Genomic DNA, 25413 nt, shown 5'->3' with positions numbered 1-25413 from the left:
TTGAAGGTCTAGGTTGTTTGCCTGGAGAGCATAAAATAAATATAGACACGCAAGTTTCTTCAGTGATACACCCCTGTAGAAAAGTGCCGTTTGCGCTGAGAGAAAAACTGAAACAAGAGTTAAATCGCATGGAAGCCTTGGGTGTGATACAGAAAGTTGATGAGCCTACTGAATGGGTAAGCTTCTTAGTAATTGTTGAAAATAAAAATGGACAACTCAGAATATGTCTAGACCCCAGAGATTTAAACAAAGCTATTAAACGAGAACATTTCAAACTACCAAACAGAGATGAAATCATGTCGCAATTTGCGGGAGCAAAATGGTACAGTAAATTGGACGCATCTTCAGGATTCTGGCAAATGAAGCTAGATGAGGCCAGCTCAAAGCTTTGTACATTTAATACATCAGTAGGTCGATACAGATTTCTTCGACTACCATATGGAATATTGTCTGCTCCAGAAGTATATCACAAAAAGATACACATGATTTTTGAACATATTCCAGGTGTTGGAACAATGATGGATGACATTATTGTCTGGGGATCTACAAAGGAAGAACATGATTCTAGATTGAGACAAGTAATGGAACTTGTCAGGAAAGTGAATCTAAAGCTAAATAAGGACAAATGTGAATTTGGCGTGAATACACTTACTAAGCTTAATGGGCGACGTGGTCTCGGATCATGGTGTAAAACCAGACCCAAGGAAAATATCAACCATAGTGAACATGGAAGGACGTCAGAAGATTCCTAGGAATGATTACTTACTTAGGAAAGTTTATTTCTCCACTCTCTGAATGAACAGCCTCTCTTAGATGGTTGTTGGACAAAGATAACGAGTGGATGTGGTCACATGAACAAGAAGAAAGTTGGCAAAACTTGAAACAGATCATTACAGAGCAACCAGTGCTAAAATTATTTGATCCTGCGAAAAGAATAAGAATTTCAGGAGATGCTTCGCAATTTGGCCTAGGCTCAGTGCTGTTACAAGAACATGAGGATACATGGCAACCAGTAATCTATGCATCAAGAGCACTGACAAGTGCTGAAACAAGGTATGCTCAGATAGAAAAAGAACTTCTAGCGATCACATATGCATGTGAGCGATTTCATCAGTTTGTGTATGGTCAAACATTTACAGTGGAAACTGACCACAAGCCATTGGTAGCTATCATGACTAAATCATTACATGACTGTCCCATGAGAATTAAATTAATGCTTATCAGACTACAGAAATATGATGTACACTTGCTGTACTGTCCCGGCAAATACATGTACATTGCTGATACACTTTCTCGTGCTGTGGACAAAAGTGAAGTTTCCAAAAGTCTGATGGATGAAGAGATAGAAGCCTATGTTAATTTGATCGTAGATTCTCTACCAGTGTCTCTTGCAAGACAAGAACAGATTAGGAAAGAAACTGAGACAGATGACACAATGAAAATGTTGAAAGATATCATTCTGAAAGGTTGGCCAGCAGAAAAACATGCGTGCCCGCTGTCTATTCATGATTATTGGATGTACCGCAGTGACCTTACAGTTGTCGATGGTATTATTTACAAAGGCAATAGGCGCAGCTGGGGGTGCTTTCTTTGCTGTCTGTGGAAGGAGTTTTTTGCCGTAAAATCCAGGACGCCATTTCCCGGGAGGCTACCTGGTGTTAAAGAACACGCTAGTCTGAGGATTATTTATCCTCCCACTATCCGTTCTTGCTGAGATTGCCCTTCCGCATATGAGGAATTCAGAGAACCCTCTACACGCCTGAACTAAAGTATTGTAAAGGGATGTCCGCATAATTTATTTTCCCAGTATTTGATTATTCTGATATATATTGTTGTACATTGTCATTTGGCGCCCAACGCAGTTTACTCCATATTTCTTCTGCCAATATACTGTTACCTTGGGAGTGGGATACGTCCATACTCTGGTTTAGACAGTGTAGGCGGCCAGTCCCGCGCATTGGAGAGGTGTTCCATTTTATTCCTTTTCAATAGGTTTGTCATACCTGCACGACTAAGAAAAACTATGCTGTGCAAGATACATGAAGGCCACTTAGGAGAAGAAAAATGTAAGCGGAGAGCGCGTGAAGTTATGTATTGACCAAGAATGAACCAAGACATAGCACAGACTACAGCTACATGTGAATTATGTCTTACGTATAGACCGAAACAACGGGTCGAGCCACTGAGTACTCACGCAGTGCCAGAGAGACCGTACCAGAAAGTTGGCGCAGATTTGTTTGATTGTAATGGGAAAATGTACATTGTCGTGACTGAGTATTACTCTAACTACCCTGAGGTGAAGACACTACATTCAACTACTAGTAAAGCCATAATCAATTGCATGAAGTCAATCTTTGCAAGGCATGGTGTTCCTATGGTAGTGTTCACTGACAATGGTCCTCAGTTTTCCAGTGCTGAATTTAGACAATTTGCTGATGAGTGGGAATTTGTCCATACTACGTCAAGTCCCCACTATCCACGCTCAAATGGGTTGGTGGAAAGTTCAGTAAAAACTGTAGAGTCTCATGAAAAAAGCTCAAGAAGGTAAAGAAGATTTCTACAAAAGTCTTTTAATCTACCACAGTACACCTTTACAGAATGGACTTTCTCCTGCACAAATGCTGATGGGAAGGAGGATTAGAGTAAATCTCCCGATACATGATGAACTGCTTAATACACATAACTCAGCGTTGGTCAGACTGAGTAAGGAACGTCAACAGGCGAAACAGAAACTGTTCCATGACAGATGAACAAAACGCTTACCTGATCTAAAATCGGGTGACCAAGTCCGTCTCAGAGATCACGAGAAAGGTATTTGGGTGCAGAAAGGTATTGTGCAAGCACAAGTAGCACCAAGATCTTATACTATACGTACAGAGCATGGAACGGAAGTAAGAAGAAATCGGGTGGATTTAAGATCTCAACCTAACCATAATGAAGACAACATGACTGAAGAATACCCTTCATCTGACATGTATGATGATCCTGATAATGGTGAACAAACCACGATTCTAGAAAGGTCCAACATGGTCGATGAAACACAGACTGTGTATGAAAGACCCAAAAGGGAAATACGCAGACCTGAGAGACTCATTGAAACGTGTTAGATGATGTTCTTAATATGACATTGTTAATTGTTGCATTGAAGCGTATAGGGCTTATCTTTAAAGAAAAGAGGATGTGATGTTAGTGTATTAGAATGCTTAATATTTGTAGACACTCCCTTACTAATCTGTGTAAGCCTGAATCTTCAGTGATGGTACCTGGGACCAGGGAAATGCTGGGAAGTGGGTGGTCCAGTGTGCAGTTGCCTGGAGTTGGTGAGGGAATAAACAGCACAGCAGTGAACTCACATGTCTGTGTCCTGATGACTGGATTTACAAACATATGAACAAAACAGTACCCAGTTAAGGACACACCTGCCTTAACTGGGGAAGTTTTCTCTGTCACATGTCTAATGAATCCACATGGTTAAAAGTTAAAAAACAAAACGCGTTTCTCCACAGTATGTGAGTATACACAGATATCATTTATACAGGTTTTTCTTAGCCCTGTAGACAAATACAGGACACTTACATTGTTCTTAAGAGACACTGAACTCTCTGAACTAGAATCACACAACTACTTTCATTATTGTATTTGATGTTTTCACGGGTATTGCCTTGTGTAGTCTAAATAATTGTTTTCTTTAATAATACTGTTATAATTGTCGCTTTGGTAACTGTTATTAATCGGATTTGACATTAATTCATATTATTTTATAAGTGATTTTCTTCATTAAGCTGTTTGTTGTAGAATCTCTTCTATATTTTTGAATAATTAAAAACTCTACAAAGATATTATACCGATGGTTCCACATACAATTAGCCTCAATGCGCTATGTGATATGTGATATGAGACATGACTGAGGGGGACATGTACTAAGCAGTGATAATAGTGGAAAAGTGAGCCAGTGGAGAAGTTGCCCATGGCAACCAATCAGCATTGATGTAACATTTAGAATTTGCATACTATAAAAGTATACAGAGTAGCTGATTGGTTGCCATGGGCAACTACTCCACTAGCTCACTTCTCCACTTTTATCACCGCTTAGTACATGTCCCCCTTTGTCTGTATACGGAGCACGACGGAGCTTGGCGTGGAAAAAAGCTGCGGCGGCATCGTAGCGCTGTGTATACAGTACAGAGGCAGACACACAGATATACAAGTGTTGCATATCAAATTAATCAGCAGATTCTCTTGGTGTGTTATAGTTGCTTCACTCACGACTAAGGCGCATATTTAGGTAAAGGCGTGAAAAGACGGCAGGCACTAGTAGAGTTGCACAGGAGCTGGTGCGTTTAGAAGGACTGCTTGGTGCGACTGCAGCAATAATATGCAAGGACAGTTCTGTCGTCTTGTTCACTATATACATATATCATATCTAATTTATCTTAGCTTTTTTTTTCCTTTTCTATTTGTGTTAGGCTATACTGAGGTACATATACTGGCTATGTACTGGTATGTGCAGCTATATGGAAGCATGCTTGCTATGCTGGCTATGTGATAATGGGCGGGGTGTACTAAGACGGCGGTAACATTTCCCCACATTCCGCATTGATACTTATCGCATATGTACGTCTGTAGTGAGTCCTGGGCTCCTCCTCCCTGCAGCTGGAAGTACAGCCGGCTGTCTTTCTGGGGCAGGAGGAGGCTGGGATCCAGGACCGCGACGGGGAGGCAAGCCTGCAGTCATGTATGCGGGGTCAGAGTGAGCGGTGCTAGGCGACGGAATGCGGTAAGAAGCCCATTGGCTTCTATAGGGTATCGACATAAAAAGGTGGCGATACCCTCTGTAGCGATAAGCGGCCGGATGGGTCTTAGTACATTTGAAAATGCAGTAAAACCCCCGAAAACGGGGATTTTACCGCATTTTTCCTTTAGTAAATCCCGCCCAATGGGTGGCATTCCGACCCATTCGCACGCAGCGGTTCTTCGCTGCGGTGAGAACAGGTCGGAACTGCGCATGCACGGCTCCCGCAATGCAACCAGAAGAAAGAAGAAAGTGATCGCTAGCGCGATCGCAAGTAGATTGACAGAGGTGAGGCGTTCCGGGGCGGATACTCACCGTTTTCCGGGCATGGAGATGCGAACGCAGGCGTGTCCAGGCGTTTGGAGGGCGGTTGTATGACGTCAATTCCGGGACCTTCGTCGCTGGATCTGTCGCACAGGGTAAGTAAGTCTGACCCCTGGTCTTGTTCTGCACAAAACTTTTTCAGCATAACAGGGCTGCCCAAGCGTTCGCAGCCCTGCTATGCTAAAATACACTCCCCCATAGGCTGCGTCTAGTTGATCGCACGAGCAGCAAAAAGTTGCTACGTGCGATCAACTCGGAATGACCCCCAATATCTGTAGCTACTGTACAGTATATTGAGGCGGTGACTGGTCAGAGTGTTGACAAGTTCTGAATACCAACAGTCAGAATGTCATCATGGATGTTAGTTCGATACGTAAGATGTCAAAATTCACAAAATGTTGACATGTTCAAAATGTCAACATGTCGACTGTACATTTTAGTGTTATTTTTAGGCTAAACTATGCAAAAAATGGTACGTCGACATTCTGATGTTGACATGTAAAATGTTGATATTATTAACATGCCGACTGACCATGTCTACATTTGGGAATGATGGCATTTTGTCTGTCACTACCACCACGCACCTGATAAAGACGAATCGGGCGCAAGCGCGACAACCCAGGTCTATGTCCATATCGCTCCTGGTCACACAGGCACTTGTGCGAGCAGACTCCTTATGCGTTGGATGAGTCCATTCGATCTATAAGAATTTTCATGTTACAACATTTTCAGACTTTTGTTACGATATCTGTTTTTAGGGTATTTTATTGCTAAAATAAAAAGTATTACTCAAATAAATAACTAGAAGATATACAGACGAGTGAACTAAAAAAAAAAAAATGGGGAAAAAAAAAATCTATAATTGAATAAAATGAATAATCACTCGGTAACACCCAACTCTTGTTTTGATGTGATTTTATATTTTATTTGAAATGTCACAATAAAAACGGTTTTAGAAAAATAATAAAAAAATAAAAATAAAGCGTTATTATTATTTTTTTACATTTTCAATAGCTTTGAAACATTTTGTTCAAATGTTTCCCTATTTTTAAGCTGATTTATAGCATTTTTGTATTATCAGTGGAAATATTAATATAACTTTTTGCAAAATCAGGAACAGACTTTGGGGGTCATTCCGCCCCGTTTGCACGCAGCGGTTCTTCGCTGCGAACGGGTCGGAACAGCGCATGCGCGGTGGCTGCATTGCGCACGCGCTTCGTTGCTCACCGGGCAGCGGCCAGAACAAAGAAGAAAGTGATCGCTAGCGCGATCGCAAGAAGATTGACAGAGAGGAGGCGTTTAAGGGCGTCTACTCACCGTTTTCCGGGAGTGGAGATCCGAACGTAGGCGTGTCCAGGCGTTTGGAGGGCGGATGTCTGACGTCAATCCCGGGACCTTTGTTGCTAGATCCGTCGCACAGGGTAAGTAGGTCTGACCCTGGTCTTGTTTTGCAGGATACTTTTTTAGCATAGCAGGGCTACACAAGCGATAGCAGCCTTGCTATGCTAAAATACACTCCCCCATAGGCGGCGTCAAGTTGATCGCACGATCAGCAAAAAGTTGCTACGTGCGTTCAACTCGGAATGACCACCTTTGTAAGACGAGATTTATGTTCTAAATGTTCAAGAGATATCCCTGACCTCCCTCCCCTACCCACATTACTGCACAATGTATCTTTTACAATGAAATATCTACAATCGTCTGCTTTACAAGAGACCCATTTAAAGTTTATAAACAGAGCTTACGTCTCCCCACAACAACGTTCTCATTTCGTACCAGGTGAATCTGGTCAATGTCCCAAGTGTACAATGTCCAATGCAAATTTTTACCATAATTACTGGGAATGTGGTAAAATTAGGACCTTCTGGGATAGATTGCTTAATTACATCAATTCTTTATTCTCCCTAAAATTGAAGAAGCATCCAACTGCTTGTCTATTTCTATTTTTTTAAGTTTGGTATTTAGGGCCGCAAAAAAAATTAATCACACCACTTTTATCCCTTAATTTAGTAATGGCAAAGAAGCTTATAAAGGGGGTCATTCAGACCTGATCGCACGCTAGCCTTTTTTGCAGCGCTGCGATCAGGTCAGAACTGCGCACGCGTATGTACTGCAATGTGCAGGCGTGTCGCACGGGTACAAAGCGGATTGTTGCTGTGCTATGGGTTTTACGAAGAATCCATTCACACAGCCGATCACAAGGAGATTGACAGGAAACAGGAAGAAGGCGTTTGTGGGTGGCAACTGACCGTTTTCTGGGAGTGGTTGGAAAAACGCAGGCGTGTCCAAGCGTTTGCAGGGAGGGTGTCTGACGTCAATTCCGGCCCCAGACAGGCTAAAGTGATCGCAGCGGCTGAGTAAGTTCTGGGCTACTCAGAAACTACACAAAGTTTAGTTGTACCGCTCAGATGCACATGCGTTCTCACACTTGCACAGTTAAAATACACTCCCCTGTAGGCGGCGACTATCTGACCGCAGCGCTGCTGAAAACTGCTAGCGAGCAATCAGGTCTGAATGACCCCCATTGACTCATTGGATTTATAGACACTCCCCTATAATAATGGAGTTGAAAAACTTGCTTTTAAAAACCTTGTTTTTGGAAAGACAAGCCACTTTACCTGATACGGAGAAGGGAGCCCCAAAATTTTACAAAAAATGGGACTTTTTCATATCAAGTCTAGACAACGCTACCCAGTCTAGGATATAGTACAAAAGATTTTCGAAACCACTACACGGTTCCTTTTACGACAAATTGCTAGTTAAAATTTTATATCCAATTTTTTTCCTCCATTATTCTTGTGAATCTTTGGAGTATTGCTAATTTAACGAGAGAAACCAGTTCATAGTCGCTGTCTCACTATACCATCTTTTACCCAAAAATATGTTATGTCTGTGTGATTGAAATCTTGTCTAATGGGCCCTACACACTGGGCGATAATATGGAAAGCTATGAACGATCTTGTTCATTAATGAACGAGATACCGTTCATATCTTTCAGTGTGGAGGCACCAGCGATGAACGATGCACGGCCCCGCGCTCGTTCATCGCTGGTTCCCCATCGCTTGTGCATGCAGGCCAATATGGACGATCTCGTCCATATTTGCCTGCACTGCTATGGAGCCAGGTGACGTGGGAAGTGAAGAAGCTTCAGCCGTCGGCCGTATCCGCCGTCGGGCAGCTCGGCGGCGGATCGTGCAGTGTGTAGGGCCCATTAGCGAGAGATTTTGCCATGTAAATGACTGTCACTTTAAAAAAACAGGAGAAATCTCACAAAATCTCTCACTTTCTGATTCTCACACCCTATTACATTTCCCCCGAGATGTCCCTCAGTCTCACTTACTGTAAAAAGCATAAAACCAAACAGTATTTTAAGAGAAAGACAGAAGATTGCCAGAGAGAGGACTGTGCTCCGGAGCGTTACACGTTGCAGAATATTCTTTATCCTGTATGTTAATTCCGCACCAGTGCTCTCCCCCCAGCACTAACACCCTCTGCCTCCCCCTCAGCATCAGAGCGGGAATATATAGCGCTTTCCTCATCTGTCTTGTGCCTGTCATGTGTGTGAGAGAAGTGTGAGGGGGCGGCAGCGTGCGAGGAGACGGGGAGTAAAACAAAGCATTTTCTCTCATACGGGGCCTGTTTATTAAATGTATTACCCCCTCATACCATGCAGAGATAGCAGTATCCACATGATTTAAGTATCCCTGTAATTTATCAAAGGCTGAATGCAGGACGTATAAAGGGGGGTGATCTTCAGTATGCCGCCGGCCGGGATCCCGGTGACCAGCATACCGGCGCCAATATCCCGTTCGCCGGCTTGCCAACACATATTCTCCCTCCAGGGGGGTCCATGACCCCCCTGGAGTGAGAATAAATAGCGCGGCGAGCGCAGCGAGCCCGCAAGGGGCTCATTAGCGCTCACCCAGCTGTCGGTATGCCGGCGGTCGGGATCCTGGCGCCGGTATGCTGGCCCCCCGGCCACTCATACTACACCCATAAGGGGTGTCTTCTGTGGATTGGAAATAACCCGCTTCTCCATCTATAAAGTCTGTTTTCTCCCGAATATGTTACATTTATTGAATGGGCTATACAACGGGCATTATTAATCATGCCTCTAATTCATTTGACAAAATATGGAGGCCTCGGTTAGCCACTCGATGCTCCCCCTCCCCTTTTGCACTGCCAGAACAGTGTCATACTCTAAAAAGAGATAAAGGGCCTATTTCAGACCTGATCGGTGCTTTGTGATGTCACTCAGCCGCCGCGACCAGCACAGCGACAGGTAGCTCCCTGCCAGCGTGCAGGAGCTGCGCTGCCAGGGAGCTTCTCTTCAAGCACAAAATCACTGCCGCTGCATGATGCTTTTTACTTGTGCGGGGGGTCGGGCCTGACATGTGGGGCGGACTAGCCCTGTGCTGGGCGTCCCCCCGTGTGTCAGGGAAGCTGATCGTAGATGTGCTAAATTTAGCACATCTACAACATACTTGCCTACTCTCCCGGAATGGCTGGGAGGCTCCCGAAAATCAGGTGACCCTCCCGGTTTCCCCGGAAGAGCAGACAAGTCTCCTGATTTTTCTGTTCCCGGCTGCCCACTTTGAGAGTGAAGTGGGCGGTCCGGACAGTTGATGATGCGATTCTGCTGTATAATGCCGGTTTTATCGGCATTACAGAGTGGGTGTGGCTTAAATGTTGTGCCGATGTACCCCGCCCTCGTACCACCTCTGCCCCACCACGCCCCGTTCTGCCTCCGCCCCCCTCTGCTCATCATTGTTCTGCCCCGCCCCTCCGCTGAGCCGACCTGGCTGCTCTCTCCCGGAGAGAGCTGCCAAGAAGTAGGTAAGCATGATCTACGATCAGGTCCGAATTAGGCCCAATGTTTTAGCTTGCTTATTGTACGGACTCGATGGCTACTTTGGTTATTATTTATGTTATTAAGACTTTGTTTAGTTGTCCCTGTTGTTCACTGTGATCTAACCAATAAAGTATATAAAAAAAAAAGAGATGTCTTCTGCGTTCAGTTATGTAAAGCAGCCTGCGTGAAACGGTTTGCGCTCATACGCAATCAGTAACTATGCAACATGGCAGTAAAGAGATGGTGTAAGTTACCACTTTATCATTTGCTGTTAGGCAGAAGCAACTCTCACAGCGAGAGTTTGGTTAAAATGCCCCCCAAAATAATTCCTTACGGCACCAATGATATAAATATGCCCCAGAGTCATGCGTTCTGGCTCATGTGCAGTCAGTGTAACCATGATGGTGGAAAACATGACACAGCGCACATTCCCAGCGTAGCTCACGCGTTTCACTTCAGACAGTGCTTTCAGTCACTTAGAAGCCTATTTATTAACATTATTTTTACTAAAAAAAATGTGAAAAAGGGTGTTTTCACACCCTTTTCACATTATTTTAGTATCACTGAAATGTATTAAAAGGCTTTTGGTGCAGTTTTCATGAAAAACTGCTCCAAATCCTTTGTCATTTTTTTTAGTAACCCACATCGCATTCCCCATACTTATAATGGGAAATGCGATGTGGCTGAATTTACGGAAAAAAAATTTGAAAAAAATCTACAGTGTGCCCTGTGATATTAACGCCAGCTCAGGCTGGCGAAATCACAGGTCAGCACTGCTATCTGCAGCCTTCTGTCCAGCTTTCTCTGCCCAGCTTTCTCTGCAGGACCCGGCCAGTGTGATCAGCTCTGTGTCCGATGGACACACAGAGCTGATCACCTTTAAGTATGAGATATGCAGTGATTGAGGGCCAGTATGAGACATGCAGTGATGGATGGACAGTATGAAACAGCAATGGTGGAGGGACAGTATGAGACATGCAACGATAAAGAGACAGTATGAGGCATGCAGTGATGGAGAGACAGTATGAGGCATGCAGTGATGGAGAGACAGTATGAGGCATGCAGTGATGGAGAGACAGTATGAGGCATGCAGTGATGGAGAGACAGTATGAGACATGCAGTGATGAAGAGATAGTATGAGACATGCAGCGATGGTGAGACAGTATGAGGCATGCAGTGATGGAGAGACAGTATGAGGCATGCAGTGATGGAGAGACAGTATGAGGCATGCAGTGATGGAGAGACAGTATGAGGTATGCAGTGATGGAGAGACAGTATGAGGCATGCAGTGATGGAGAGACAGTATGAGACATGCAGTGATGGAGAGACAGTATGAGACATGCAGTGATGGAGAGATAGTATGAGGCATGCAGTGATGGAGAGACAGTATGAGGTATGCAGTGATGGAGAGACAGTATGAGGCATGCAGTGATGGAGAAACAGTATGAGGCATGCAGTGATGGAGAGACAGTATGAGACATGCAGATGGAGAGAGAGTATGATACATGCAGTGATGGAGTGACAGAATGAGACATGCAGGGATGGTAGGACAGAGTTAGTCAGTGAAGAAGAGACAGAATTAGACATGCAGTGATGGAGAGACATGCAGTGACGGAGAGACAGTATGAGACATGCAGTGATGGAGAGAGAGTATGAGACATGCAGTGATGGAGAAACAGTATAAGACATGCAGTGATGGAGAGACAGAATGAGACATGCAGGGATGGTAGGACAGAGTTAGTCAGTGAAGAAGAGACAGAATTAGACATGCAGTAATGGAGAGACATGCAGTGACGGAGAGACAGTATGAGACATGCAGTGATGGAGAGCCAGAATGAGACTTGCAGTGATGGAGAGACAGTATGAGATGTGCAGTGTTGAAGAGACAGTATGAGACATGCACGGATGGAGAGACAAATTGAGTCAGTGATGGAGAGACAGTATGAGACATGCAGTGATGGAGAGACAGTATGAGACATGCAGTGATGGAGAGACAGAATGGGACATGCAGTGATGGAGAGACAGTATGAGACATGCAGTGATGGAGAGACAGTATGAGACATGCAGTGATGGATAGATAGTATGAGGCATGCAGTGATGGAGAGACAGAATGGGACATGCAGTGATGGAGAGACAGTATGAGGCATGCAGTGATGGAGAGACAGAATGGGACATGCAGTGATGGAGAGACAGAATGGGACATGCAGTGATGGAGAGACAGTATGAGGCATGCAGTGATGGAGAGACAGAATGGGACATGCAGTGATGGAGAGATAGTATGAGGCATGCAGTGATGGAGAGACAGAATGGAACATGCAGTGATGGAGAGACAGTATGAGACATGCAGTGATGGAGAGACAAATTGAGTCAGTGATGGAGAGACAGTATGAGGCATGCAGTGATGGAGAGACAGTATGAGGCATACAGTGATGGAGAGACAGTATGAGGCATGCAGCGATGGAGAGACAGAATGGGACATGCAGGGATGGAGAGACAACATGAGACATGCAGTGATGGAGAGACAGTATGAGATATGCAGTGATGGAGAGAGAGTATGAGACATGCAGTGATGGAGAGACAGTATAAGACATGCAGTAATGGAGAGACAGAATGAGACATGCAGTGATGGAGAGACAGTATGAGACATGCAGTGTTGGAGAGACAGTATGAGACATGCACGGATGGAGAGACAAATTGAGTCAGTGATGGAGAGACAGTATGAGACATGCAGTGATGAAGAGACAGAATGAGACATGCAGTGATGGAGAGACAGAATGAGACATGCAGTGATGGAGAGAGAGTATGATACATGCAGTGATGAAGAGACAGAATGAGACATGCAGTGATGGAGAGACAGTATGAGACATGCACGGATGGAGAGACAAATTGAGTCAGTGATGGAGAGACAGTATGAGGCATGCAGTGATGGAGAGACAGTATGAGACATGCAGTGATGGAGAGACAGTATGAGACATGCAGTGATGGAGAGATAGTATGAGGCATGCAGTGATGGAGAGACAGTATGAGGCATACAGTGATGGAGAGACAGTATGAGGCATGCAGTAATGGAGAGACAGAATGGGACATGCAGGGATGGAGAGACAACATGAGACATGCAGTGATGGAGAGACAACATGAGACATGAGGTGATGGAGAGACAGTATGATACATGCAGTGATGGAGAGACAGTATGAGACATGCACGGATGGAGAGACAAATTGAGTCAGTGATGGAGAGACAGTATGAGGCATGCAGTGATGGAGAGACAGTATGAGGCATACAGTGATGGAGAGACAGTATGAGGCATGCAGCGATGGAGAGACAGAATGGGACATGCAGGGATGGAGATACAACATGAGACATGCAGTGATGGAGAGAGAGTATGAGACATGCAGTGATGGAGAGACAGTATAAGACATACAGTGATGGAGAGACAGTATAAGACATGCAGTAATGGAGAGACAGAATGAGACATGCAGTGATGGAGAGACAGTATGAGACATGCAGTGTTGGAGAGACAGTATGAGACATGCACGGATGGAGAGATAAATTGAGTCAGTGATGGAGAGACAGTATGAGACATGCAGTGATGAAGAGACAGAATGAGCCATGCAGTGATGGAGAGACAGTATGAGACATGCAGTGATGGGGAGACAGTATGAGACATGCAGTGATGGAGAGAGAGTATGAGACATGCACAGATGGAGAGACAAATTGAGTCAGTGATGGAGAGACAGTATGAGACATGCAGTGATGAAGAGACAGAATGAGACATGCAGGGATGGAGAGAGAGTATGATACATGCAGTGATGGAGAGACAGTATGAGACATGCACGGATGGAGAGACAAATTGAGTCAGTGATGGAAAGACTGTATGAGGCATACAGTGATGGAGAGACAGTATGAGGCATGCAGCGATGGAGAGACAGAATGAGACATGCAGTGATGGAGAGACAGTATGAGGCATGCAGCGATGGAGAGACAGAATGGGACATGCAGGGATGGAGAGACAACATGAGACATGCAGTGATGGAGAGACAACATGAGACATGAGGTGATGGAGAGACAGTATGAGGCATGCAGTGATGGAGAGACAGAATGGGACATGCAGTGATGGAGAGCGAGTATGATACATGCAGTGATGGAGAGACAGTATGAGACATGCACGGATGGAGAGACAAATTGAGTCAGTGATGGAGAGACAGTATGAGGCATGCAGTGATAGAAAGACAGTATGAGGCATGCAGCGATGGAGAGACAGAATGGGACATGCAGGGATGGAGAGACAACATGAGACATGCAGGGATGGAGAGACAGTATGAGACATGCAGTGATGGAGAGAGAGTATGAGACATGCAGTGATGGAGAGACAGTATAAGACATGCAGTGTTGGAGAGACAGTATAAGACATGCACGGATGGAGAGATAAATTGAGTCAGTGATGGAGAGACAGTATGAGACATGCACGGATGGAGAGACAAATTGAGTCAGTGATGGAGAGACAGTATGAGGCATGCAGTGATGGAGAGACAGTATGAGACATGCAGTGATGGAGAGACAGTATGAGACATGCAGTGATGGAGAGATAGTATGAGGCATGCAGTGATGGAGAGACAGTATGAGGCATACAGTGATGGAGAGACAGTATGAGGCATGCAGTAATGGAGAGACAGAATGGGACATGCAGGGATGGAGAGACAACATGAGACATGCAATGATGGAGAGACAACATGAGACATGAGGTGATGGAGAGACAGTATGATACATGCAGTGATGGAGAGACAGTATGAGACATGCACGGATGGAGAGACAAATTGAGTCAGTGATGGAGAGACAGTATGAGGCATGCAGTGATGGAGAGACAGTATGAGGCATACAGTGATGGAGAGACAGTATGAGGCATGCAGCGATGGAGAGACAGAATGGGACATGCAGGGATGGAGATACAACATGAGACATGCAGTGATGGAGAGAGAGTATGAGACATGCAGTGATGGAGAGACAGTATAAGACATGCAGTAATGGAGAGACAGAATGAGACATGCAGTGATGGAGAGACAGTATGAGACATGCAGTGTTGGAGAGACAGTATGAGACATGCACGGATGGAGAGATAAATTGAGTCAGTGATGGAGAGACAGTATGAGACATGCAGTGATGAAGAGACAGAATGAGCCATGCAGTGATGGAGAGACAGTATGAGACATGCAGTGATGGGGAGACAGTATGAGACATGCAGTGATGGAGAGAGAGTATGAGACATGCACAGATGGAGAGACAAATTGAGTCAGTGATGGAGAGACAGTATGAGACATGCAGTGATGAAGAGACAGAATGAGCCATGCAGTGATGGAGAGACAGTATGAGACATGCAGTGATGGAGAGACAGTATGAGACATGCAGTGATGGAGAGAGAGTATGAGACATGCACAGATGGAGAGACAAATTGAGTCAGTGATGGAGAGACAGTATGAGACATGCAGTGATGAAGAGACAGAATGAGACATGCAGTGATGGAGAGAGAGTATGATACATGCAGTGATGGAGAGACAGTATGAGACATGCACGGATGGAGAGACAAATTGAGTCAGTGATGGAGAGACAGTATGAGGCATACAGTGATGGAGAGACAGTATGAGGCATGCAGCGATGGAGAGACAGAATGAGACATGCAGTGATGGAGAGACAGTATGAGGCATGCAGCGATGGAGAGACAGAATGGGACATGCAGGGATGGAGAGACAACATGATACATGCAGTGATGGAGAGACAACATGAGACATGAGGTGATGGAGAGACAGTATGAGGCATGCAGTGATGGAGAGACAGAATGGGACATGCAGTGATGGAGAGCGAGTATGATACATGCAGTGATGGAGAGATAGTATGAGACATGCACGGATGGAGAGACAAATTGAATCAGTGATGGAGAGACAGTATGAGGCATGCAGTGATGGAGAGACAGTATGAGGCATGCAGCGATGGAGAGACAGTATGAGGCATGCAGGGATGGAGAGACAACATGAGACATGCAGTGATGGAGAGACAACATGAGACATGAGGTGATGGAGAGACAGTATAAGACATGCAGTAATGGAGAGACAAAATGAGACATGCAGTGATGGAGAGACAGTATGAGACATGCAGTGTTGGAGAGACAGTATGAGACATGCACGGATGGAGAGATAAATTGAGTCAGTGATCGAGAGACAGTATGAGACATGCAGTGATGAAGAGACAGATTGAGCCATGCAGTGATGGAGAGACAGTATGAGACATGCAGTGATGGGGAGAAAGTATGAGACATGCAGTGATGGAGAGAGAGTATGAGACATGCACAGATGGAGAGACAAATTGAGTCAGTGATGGAGAGACAGTATGAGACATGCAGTGATGGAGAGAGAGTATGAGACATGCAGGGATGGAGAGACAGTATGAGACATGCAGTGATGGAGAGAGAGTATGAGACATGCAGTGATGGAGAGACAGTATAAGACATGCAGTGTTGGAGAGACAGTATAAGACATGCACGGATGGAGAGATAAATTGAGTCAGTGATGGAGAGACAGTATGAGACATGCAGTGATGAAGAGACAGAATGAGACATGCAGTGATGGAGAGACAGTATGAGACATGCAGTGATGGAGACAGAATGAGCCATGCAGTGATAGAGAGACAGTATGAGACATGCAGTGATGGGGAGACAGTATGAGACATGCAGTGATGGAGAGAGAGTATGAGACAAGCACAGATGGAGAGTCAAATTGAGTCAGTGATGGAGAGACAGTATGAGACATGCAGTGATGAAGAGACAGAATGAGACATGCAGTGATGGAGAGACAGTATGAGACATGCAGTGATGGGGAGACAGTATGAGACATGCAGTGATGGAGAGAGAGTATGAGACATGCACAGATGGAGAGACAAATTGAGTCAGTGATGGAGAGACAGTATGAGACATGCAGTGATGAAGAGACAGAATGAGACATGCAGTGATGGAGAGACAGTATGAGACATGCAGTGATGGAGAGACAGTATGAGACATGCAGTGATGGAGAGACAGAATGAGACATGCAGTGATGGAGAGACAGAATGAGGCATGCAGTGATGGAGAGACAGAATGAGACATGCAGTGATGGAGAGATAGTATGAGGCATACAGTGATGGAGAAACAGTATGAGGCATACAGTGATGGAGAGACAGAATGAGGCATGCAGTGATGGAGAGACAGAATGAGGTATGCAGTGATGGAGAGACAGTATGAGGCATGCAGCGATGGAGAGACAGAATGAGGCATGCAGCGATGGAGAGACAGAATGAGACATGCAGTGATGGAGAGACAGAATGAGACATGCAGTGATGGAGAGATAGTATGAGGCATGCAGTGATGGAGAGACAGAATGAGACATGCAGTGATGGAGAGACAGAATGAGACATGCAGTGATGGAGAGACAGAATGAGACATGCAGTGATGGAGAGACATGCAGTGATGGAGAGACAGTATAAGACATGCAGTGATGGAGAAACAGAATGAGGCATGCAGTGATGGAGAGACAGTATGAGGCATACAATGATGGAGAGACAGTGTGAGGCATACAACGATGGAGAGACAGTATGAGACATGCAGGGATGGTAGGACAGAGTTAGTTAGTGAAGAAGAGACAGAATGAGACATGCAGTGATGGAGAGACAGTATGAGACATGCAGTGATGGAGAGAGAGTATGAGACATGCAGTAATGGAGAGAGAGTATGAGACATGCAGTGATGGAGAGACAGTATGAGACATGCAGTGATGGAGAGATAGTATGAGGCATGCAGTGATGGAGAGACAGAATGAGACATGCAGTGATGGAGAGATAGTATGAGGCATGCAGTGATGGAGAAACAGTATGAGGCATACAGTGATGGAGAGACAGAATGAGGCATGCAGTGATGGAGAGACAGAATGAGACATGCAGTGATGGAGAGACAGAATGAGACATGCAGTGATGGAGAGACAGAATGAGACATGCAGTGATGGAGAGATAGTATGAGGCATGCAGTGATGGAGAGACAGAATGAGACATGCAGTGATGGAGAGATAGTATGAGGCATGCAGTGATGGAGAAACAGTATGAGGCATACAGTGATGGAGAGACAGAATGAGGCATGCAGTGATGGAGAGACAGAATGAGACATGCAGTGATGGAGAGACAGAATGAGACATGCAGTGATGGAGAGACAGAATGAGACATGCAGTGATGGAGAGACAGAATGGGACATGCAGTGATGGAGAGCGAGTATGATACATGCAGTGATGGAGAGACAGTATGAGACATGCACGGATGGAGAGACAAATTGAGTCAGTGATGGAGAGACAGTATGAGGCATGCAGTGATGGAGAGACAGTATGAGGCATGCAGCGATGGAGAGACAGAATGGGACATGCAGGGATGGAGAGACAACATGAGACATGCAGTGATGGAGAGACAGTATGAGACATGCAGTGATGGAGAGAGAGTATGAGACATGCAGTGATGGAGAGACAGTATAAGACATGCAGTAATGGAGAGACAGAATGAGACATGCAGTGATGGAGAGACAGTATAAGACATGCAGTGTTGGAGAGACAGTATGAGACATGCACGGATGGAGAGATAAATTGAGTCAGTGATGGAGAGACAGTATGAGACATGCAGTGATGAAGAGACAGAATGAGCCATGCAGTGATGGAGAGACAGTATGAGACATGCAGTGATGGGGAGACAGTATGAGACATGCTGTGATGGAGAGAGAGTATGAGACATGCACAGATGGAGAGTCAAATTGAGTCAGTGATGGAGAGACAGTATGAGACATACAGTGATGAAGAGACAGAATGAGACATGCAGTGATGGAGAGACAGTATGAGACATGCAGTGATGGGGAGACAGTATGAGACATGCAGTGATGGAGAGAGAGTATGAGACATGCACAGATGGAGAGACAAATTGAGTCAGTGATGGAGAGACAGTATGAGACATGCAGTGATGAAGAGACAGAATGAGACATGCAGTAATGGAGAGACAGTATGAGACATGCAGTGATGGAGAGACAGAATGAGACATGCAGTGATGGAGAGACAGAATGAGGCATGCAGTGATGGAGAGACAGAATGAGACATGCAGTGATGGAGAGATAGTATGAGGCATGCAGTGATGGAGAAACAGTATGAGGCATACAGTGATGGAGAGACAGAATGAGGCATGCAGTGATGGAGAGACAGAATGAGGTATGCAGTGATGGAGAGACAGTATGAGGCATGCAGCGATGGAGAGACAGAATGAGACATGCAGTGATGGAGAGACAGAATGAGACATGCAGTGATGGAGAGACAGAATGAGACATGCAGTGATGGAGAGACAGAATGAGACATGCAGTGATGGAGAGACAGTATAAGACATGCAGTGATGGAGAGACAGAATGAGACATGCAGTGATGGAGAGACAGTATAAGACATGCAGTGATGGAGAAACAGAATGAGGCATGCAGTGATGGAGAGACAGTATGAGGCATACAATGATGGAGAGACAGTGTGAGGCATACAACGATGGAGAGACAGTATGAGACATGCAGGGATGGTAGGACAGAGTTAGTTAGTGAAGAAGAGACAGAATGAGACATGCAGTGATGGAGAGACAGTATGAGACATGCAGTGATGGAGAGAGAGTATGAGACATGCAGTGATGGAGAGACAGTATGAGACATGCAGTGATGGAGAGACAGAATGAGACATGCAGTGATGGAGAGACAGAATGAGACATGCAGTGATGGAGAGACAGAATGAGACATGCAGTGATGGAGAGATAGTATGAGGCATGCAGTGATGGAGAGACAGAATGAGACATGCAGTGATGGAGAGATAGTATGAGGCATGCAGTGATGGAGAAACAGTATGAGGCATACAGTGATGGAGAGACAGAATGAGGCATGCAGTGATGGAGAGACAGAATGAGAAATGCATTGATGGAGAGACAGAATGAGACATGCAGTGATGGAGAGACAGAATGAGACATGCAGTGATGGAGAGACAGAATGAGACATGCAGTGATGGAGAGACAGAATGAGACATGCAGCGATGGAGAGACAGAATGAGACATGCAGCGATGGAGAGACAGAATGAGACATGCAGCGATGGAGAGACAGAATGAGACATGCAGCGATGGAGAGACAGAATGAGACATGCAGCGATGGAGAGACAGAATGAGACATGCAGCGATGGAGAGACAGAATGAGACATGCAGCGATGGAGAGACAGAATGAGACATGCAGCGATGGAGAGACAGAATGAGACATGCAGCGATGGAGAGACAGAATGAGACATGCAGCGATGGAGAGACAGAATGAGACATGCAGCGATGGAGAGACAGAATGAGACATGCAGCGATGGAGAGACAGAATGAGACATGCAGTGATGGAGAGACAGAATGAGACATGCAGTGATGGAGAGACAGTATGAGACATGCAGTGATGGAGAGAGAGTATGAGACATGCAGTGATGGAGAGACAGTCTCCAGAATGAGACATGCAGTGATGGAGAGACAGAATGAGACATGCAGTGATGGAGAGAGCTCTCCCAAGGTCAGGTCTGATTACTCCAGCTGTGACTGTGTGTGTTGCTCTCACCTCCTCCTGTATCTCCTCCTCTTCCTCCCTCCTCCCGTCTCCCTTCCATCTTCCCTGGGAATCTCTCCCATCCTCCGGCTCCTGCAGCATCCTTCCCTCTGATCCCTCCTGTCCCTGTCCCCTTCCCTCCTGTCCCTGCACCGCTCCATCTGTGTCCTGTGTGTGTATGTGTAATGTGTGTGTCATAGTGTGTACGTGTCATGTAACATTTACCATTGGGTAACACTGCATTGTACCATTGTGTGTGTGTGTGTGTGTATGTGTGTGTGTGTCTGTTTGTGTGTGTGCGTGTGTGTGTGTGTGTGTGTGTGTGCGTGTGCCAGGTATGTGCAGAGGGCTCCTGGCTTGTGCACATGTGTGTAGTGTATACATGTAATGTCCGGAGGATACAGATGTGAGAGGCCCTGAGAGTGTGGGGGCTTCTTGCTGTGGGTGGGGGGTAATGACTCTCATTCTGGTACCTCTCCCCTCACTGTTCTGCCCCTGGACAGGGTACTTTGCCTGCCTGATTGGCCATGTCCCCCCCTGCATCGGGTGCCAGTGAAAGCAGCACAGGGTCAGTACCTCAGGAGGAGACAGATGCTGTGCGGGAGCTGGTGAGTAGCTGGACACTTTTGTTTATGTCCCTGTCTGTATATACCATCTGACAGCTATAATACTATATATATATATATATATATATATATATATATATATATACATACACACACACACACACACACACACACACACACACACACACACACACACCTATCTGTATTTCTGCATCACACAAACAGCAGACTGTCACCCTGTATCACACACACAGATATCTGTCACTCTGTATCACACACAGCTGTCTCATATCACACAAACAACAGGCTGTCACTGTGAATCACACACGGCTGTCTGTCACTATCACACACAGCTGTCTGTCACTTTGTATCACACACACACATAGGGCTGTCACTCTGTATCACACACGGCTGTCTGTCACTTTATATAACACACACACAGCTATCTGTCACTCTTTATCACACACAATGCTGTCTGTCACTCTGTATCACACATACACACACAGCTGTCACTGTATCACACATACACACAGCTGTCTGTCACTCTGTATCACACATACACACACAGCTGTCACTTTGTATCACACATACACACACAGCTGTTACGCTGTATCTCACACACAACTGGCTGTCACTATGTATCACATACACACACAGACAGCTGTCACTCTGTATAACACACACACACACACACACACACACACACACCTGTCTGCCACTGTATCTCACACACAGCTGTCACTCTATATCTCACACACAGCTGTCTGTCACTCTGTATAACACACACACAGACACACACACAGCTGTCATTCTGTATCTCACACACACACACACACACACACACACACACACACACACACACACACAGCTATCTGTCACTCTATATCACACACAATGAATGCTGTCTGTCACTCTGTATCACACATACACACAGCTGTCTGTCACTTTGTATCACACATACACACACAGCTGTCACTTGTATCACACATACACACACACAGCTGTTACTCTGTATCTCACACACAACTGTCTGTCACTATGTATCACATACACAGCTGTCGCTTTGTGTCATACACACAGCTGTCTGCCACTGTATCTCACACACAGCTGCCTGACACTGTATCTCACACACAGCTGTCTGTCACTCTGTATAACACACACACACACAGCTGTCACTCTGTATCACACACACACACACACACACACACACACACACACACACACACACAATGAATGCTGTCTGTCACTCTGTATCACACATACACACAGCTGTCTGTCACTCTGTATCACACATACACACACAGCTGTCACTCTGTATCACACATACACACACAGCTGTTACTCTGTATCTCACACACAACTGTATGTCACTCTGTATCACACACACACCTGCCTGACACTGTATCTCACACACAGCTGTCACTCTGTATCTCACACACACCTGCCTGACACTGTATCTTACACACAGCTGTCACTCTGTATCACACACACAGCTGCCTGACACTGTATCTCACACACAGCTGTCACTATGTATCTCACACATAGCTGTCACATTGTATCATACACACAGCTGTCTGCCACTGTCTCATACACAGCTGCCTGACACTGTATCTCACACACAGCTGTCACTCTGTATCTCACACACACCTGCCTGACACTGTATCTCACACACAGCTGTCACTCTGTATCACACACACAGCTGCCTGACACTGTATCTCACACACAGCTGTCACTCTGTATCACACACACACCTGCCTGACACTGTATCTCACACACAGCTGTCACTCTGTATCACACACACAGCTGCCTGACACTGTATCTCACACACAGCTGTCACTCTGTATCACACACACACCTGCCTGACACTGTATCTCACACACAGCTGTCACTCTGTATCACACACACAGCTGCCTGACACTGTATCTCACACACAGCTGTCACTCTGTATCACACACACACACCTGCCTGACACTGTATCTCACACACAGCTGTCACTCTGTATCTCACACACACCTGCCTGACACTGTATCTCACACACAGCTGTCACTCTGTATCACACACACAGCTGCCTGACACTGTATCTCACACACAGCTGTCACTCTGTATCACACACACAGCTGCCTGACACTGTATATCACACACAGCTGTCACTCTGTATCACACACACACACCTGCCTGACACTGTATCTCACACACAGCTGTCACTCTGTATCTCACACACACCTGCCTGACACTGTATCTCACATACAGCTGTCACTCTGTATCTCACACACAGCTGCCTGACACTATCTCACACACAGCTGTCTGTCACTCTGTATTACACGCACGGCTGTCACTCTGTAACTCACACACAGCTGTCTGTCACTATGTATTACACACACAGCTGTCACTCTGTATCACACATACACACACAGCTGTCACTCTGTATCACACATACAGCTGTCACTCTGTATCTCACACACAGCTGCCTGACACTATCTCACACACAGCTGTCTGTCACTCTGTATTACACGCACGGCTGTCACTCTGTAACTCACACACAGCTGTCTGTCACTATGTATTACACACACAGCTGTCACTCTGTATCACACATACAGCTGTCACTCTGTATCTCACACACAGCTGCCTGACACTGTATCTCACACACAGCTGTCTGTCACTCTGTATTACACGCACAGCTGTCACTCTGTAACTCACACACAGCTGTCACTCTGTATCACACATACAGCTGTCACTCTGTATCACACACACATCTACCTGACACTGTATCTCACACACAGCTGCCTGGCACACTGTATCTCACACACAGCTGTCTGTCACTTTGTTTTACACACACAGCTGTCACTCTGTATCTCACACACAGCTGTCACTCTGTATCTCACACACTACTGTCTGTCACTATGTATTACACACACAGCTGTCACTCTGTATCTCACACACACCTGCCTGACACTGTATCACACACACAGCTGTCACTCTGTATCACACACACACCTGCCTGACACTGTATCTTACACACAGCTGTCACTATGTATCTCACACATAGCTGTCACATTGTATCATACACACAGCTGTCTGCCACTGTCTCATACACAGCTGCCTGACATGTATCTCACACACAGCTGTCACTCTGTATCACACACACACCTGCCTGACACTGTATCTCACACACACCTGCCCGACACTGTATCTCACATACACAGCTGACACTATGTAATACACACACAGCTGTCTGTCACTATGTATTACACACACAGCTGTCACTCTGTATTACACATACACACACAGCTGTCACTCTGTATCACACATACAGCTGTCACTCTGTATCTCACACACAGCTGCCTGACACTGTATCTCACACACAGCTGTCTGTCACTCTGTATTACACACACAGCTGTCACTCTGTATCTCACACACAGTTGTCACTCTGTATCTCACACACAGTTGTCACTCTGTATCTCACACACTACTGTCTGTCACTATGTATTACACACACAGCTGTCACTCTGTATCTCACATACAGCTGTCTGACACTGTATCTCACACACAGCTGTCTGTCACTCTGTATTACACACACAGCTGTCTGTTAAGGTACACTTAGGCTTCCTGAGCGACGTTGTTTACTATATCTCCCAGTGTGTATACTGCGGACGATGAACAATGCACTCACCGTCCCTCGGCTGTACATGCAGCTCAATTTGGACTATCATCCATGATCTGCATGCTCCGGCCGGCCGCGGCTGACGCCACTGTGTGATATCGCTAGCGATATCGCAGTGTGTATGCCCGCCTCGGGTGGCCCGGGCCCACAAGGGTAAACAGTAGGCGATGTCACTAACTGAGCACATCGCCTAGTGTGTACCCACATTTACTCTGCATAACTCACACAGCTGTCTGTCACTCTGAATCTCAAACCCAGCTGTCACTATGTGTCACACAAGTAAGATACAGTAATACCTGTGACTGGTGGTCATGTTACTATACACTCGTTTGTCAAATGTTAGATCAGAAAGATAGAAGAGGAATATGTGTGTCATTGTGCAGTATGGAGATAGATCTGTTATAAAATCCTATTACAGTCATCTAAGAAACATATCCAGAATACGGGTGTGGTATGGAAGGTAGATAGTAACTAGGTCGACAGTGTCTAGGTCGACCACTATTGGTTGACAGCAACTAGGTCGACAGGGTCTTTAGGTCGACAGGGTCTAGGTCGACAGGTCAAAAGGTCAACATAAGGTTTTTA

The 25413-nt window shown here is 45.6% G+C and overlaps 1 protein-coding gene across 1 annotated transcript in view; it reads left to right on the top strand.

The window, feature by feature from the left end:
* Positions 1–20516: 20516 nt before the first annotated feature.
* Positions 20517–25413, top strand: part of TMEM151B (transmembrane protein 151B) — a 110679-nt gene continuing 105782 nt past the window's right edge. Inside the window, exon 1 of the mRNA XM_063918811.1 lies at positions 20517–21209. Coding sequence (XP_063774881.1) covers positions 21129–21209 — 81 coding nt within the window. The 5' untranslated portion in view covers positions 20517–21128. The remainder of the gene's footprint in view (positions 21210–25413) is intronic.

This window comes from Pseudophryne corroboree, chromosome 4 (assembly GCF_028390025.1).
Source record: "Pseudophryne corroboree isolate aPseCor3 chromosome 4, aPseCor3.hap2, whole genome shotgun sequence".
Lineage (NCBI taxonomy): Eukaryota > Metazoa > Chordata > Amphibia > Anura > Myobatrachidae > Pseudophryne > Pseudophryne corroboree.
The sequence above is the reverse complement of the archived record's forward strand: the minus strand, read 5'-3'. Positions and strand labels throughout refer to the sequence as shown.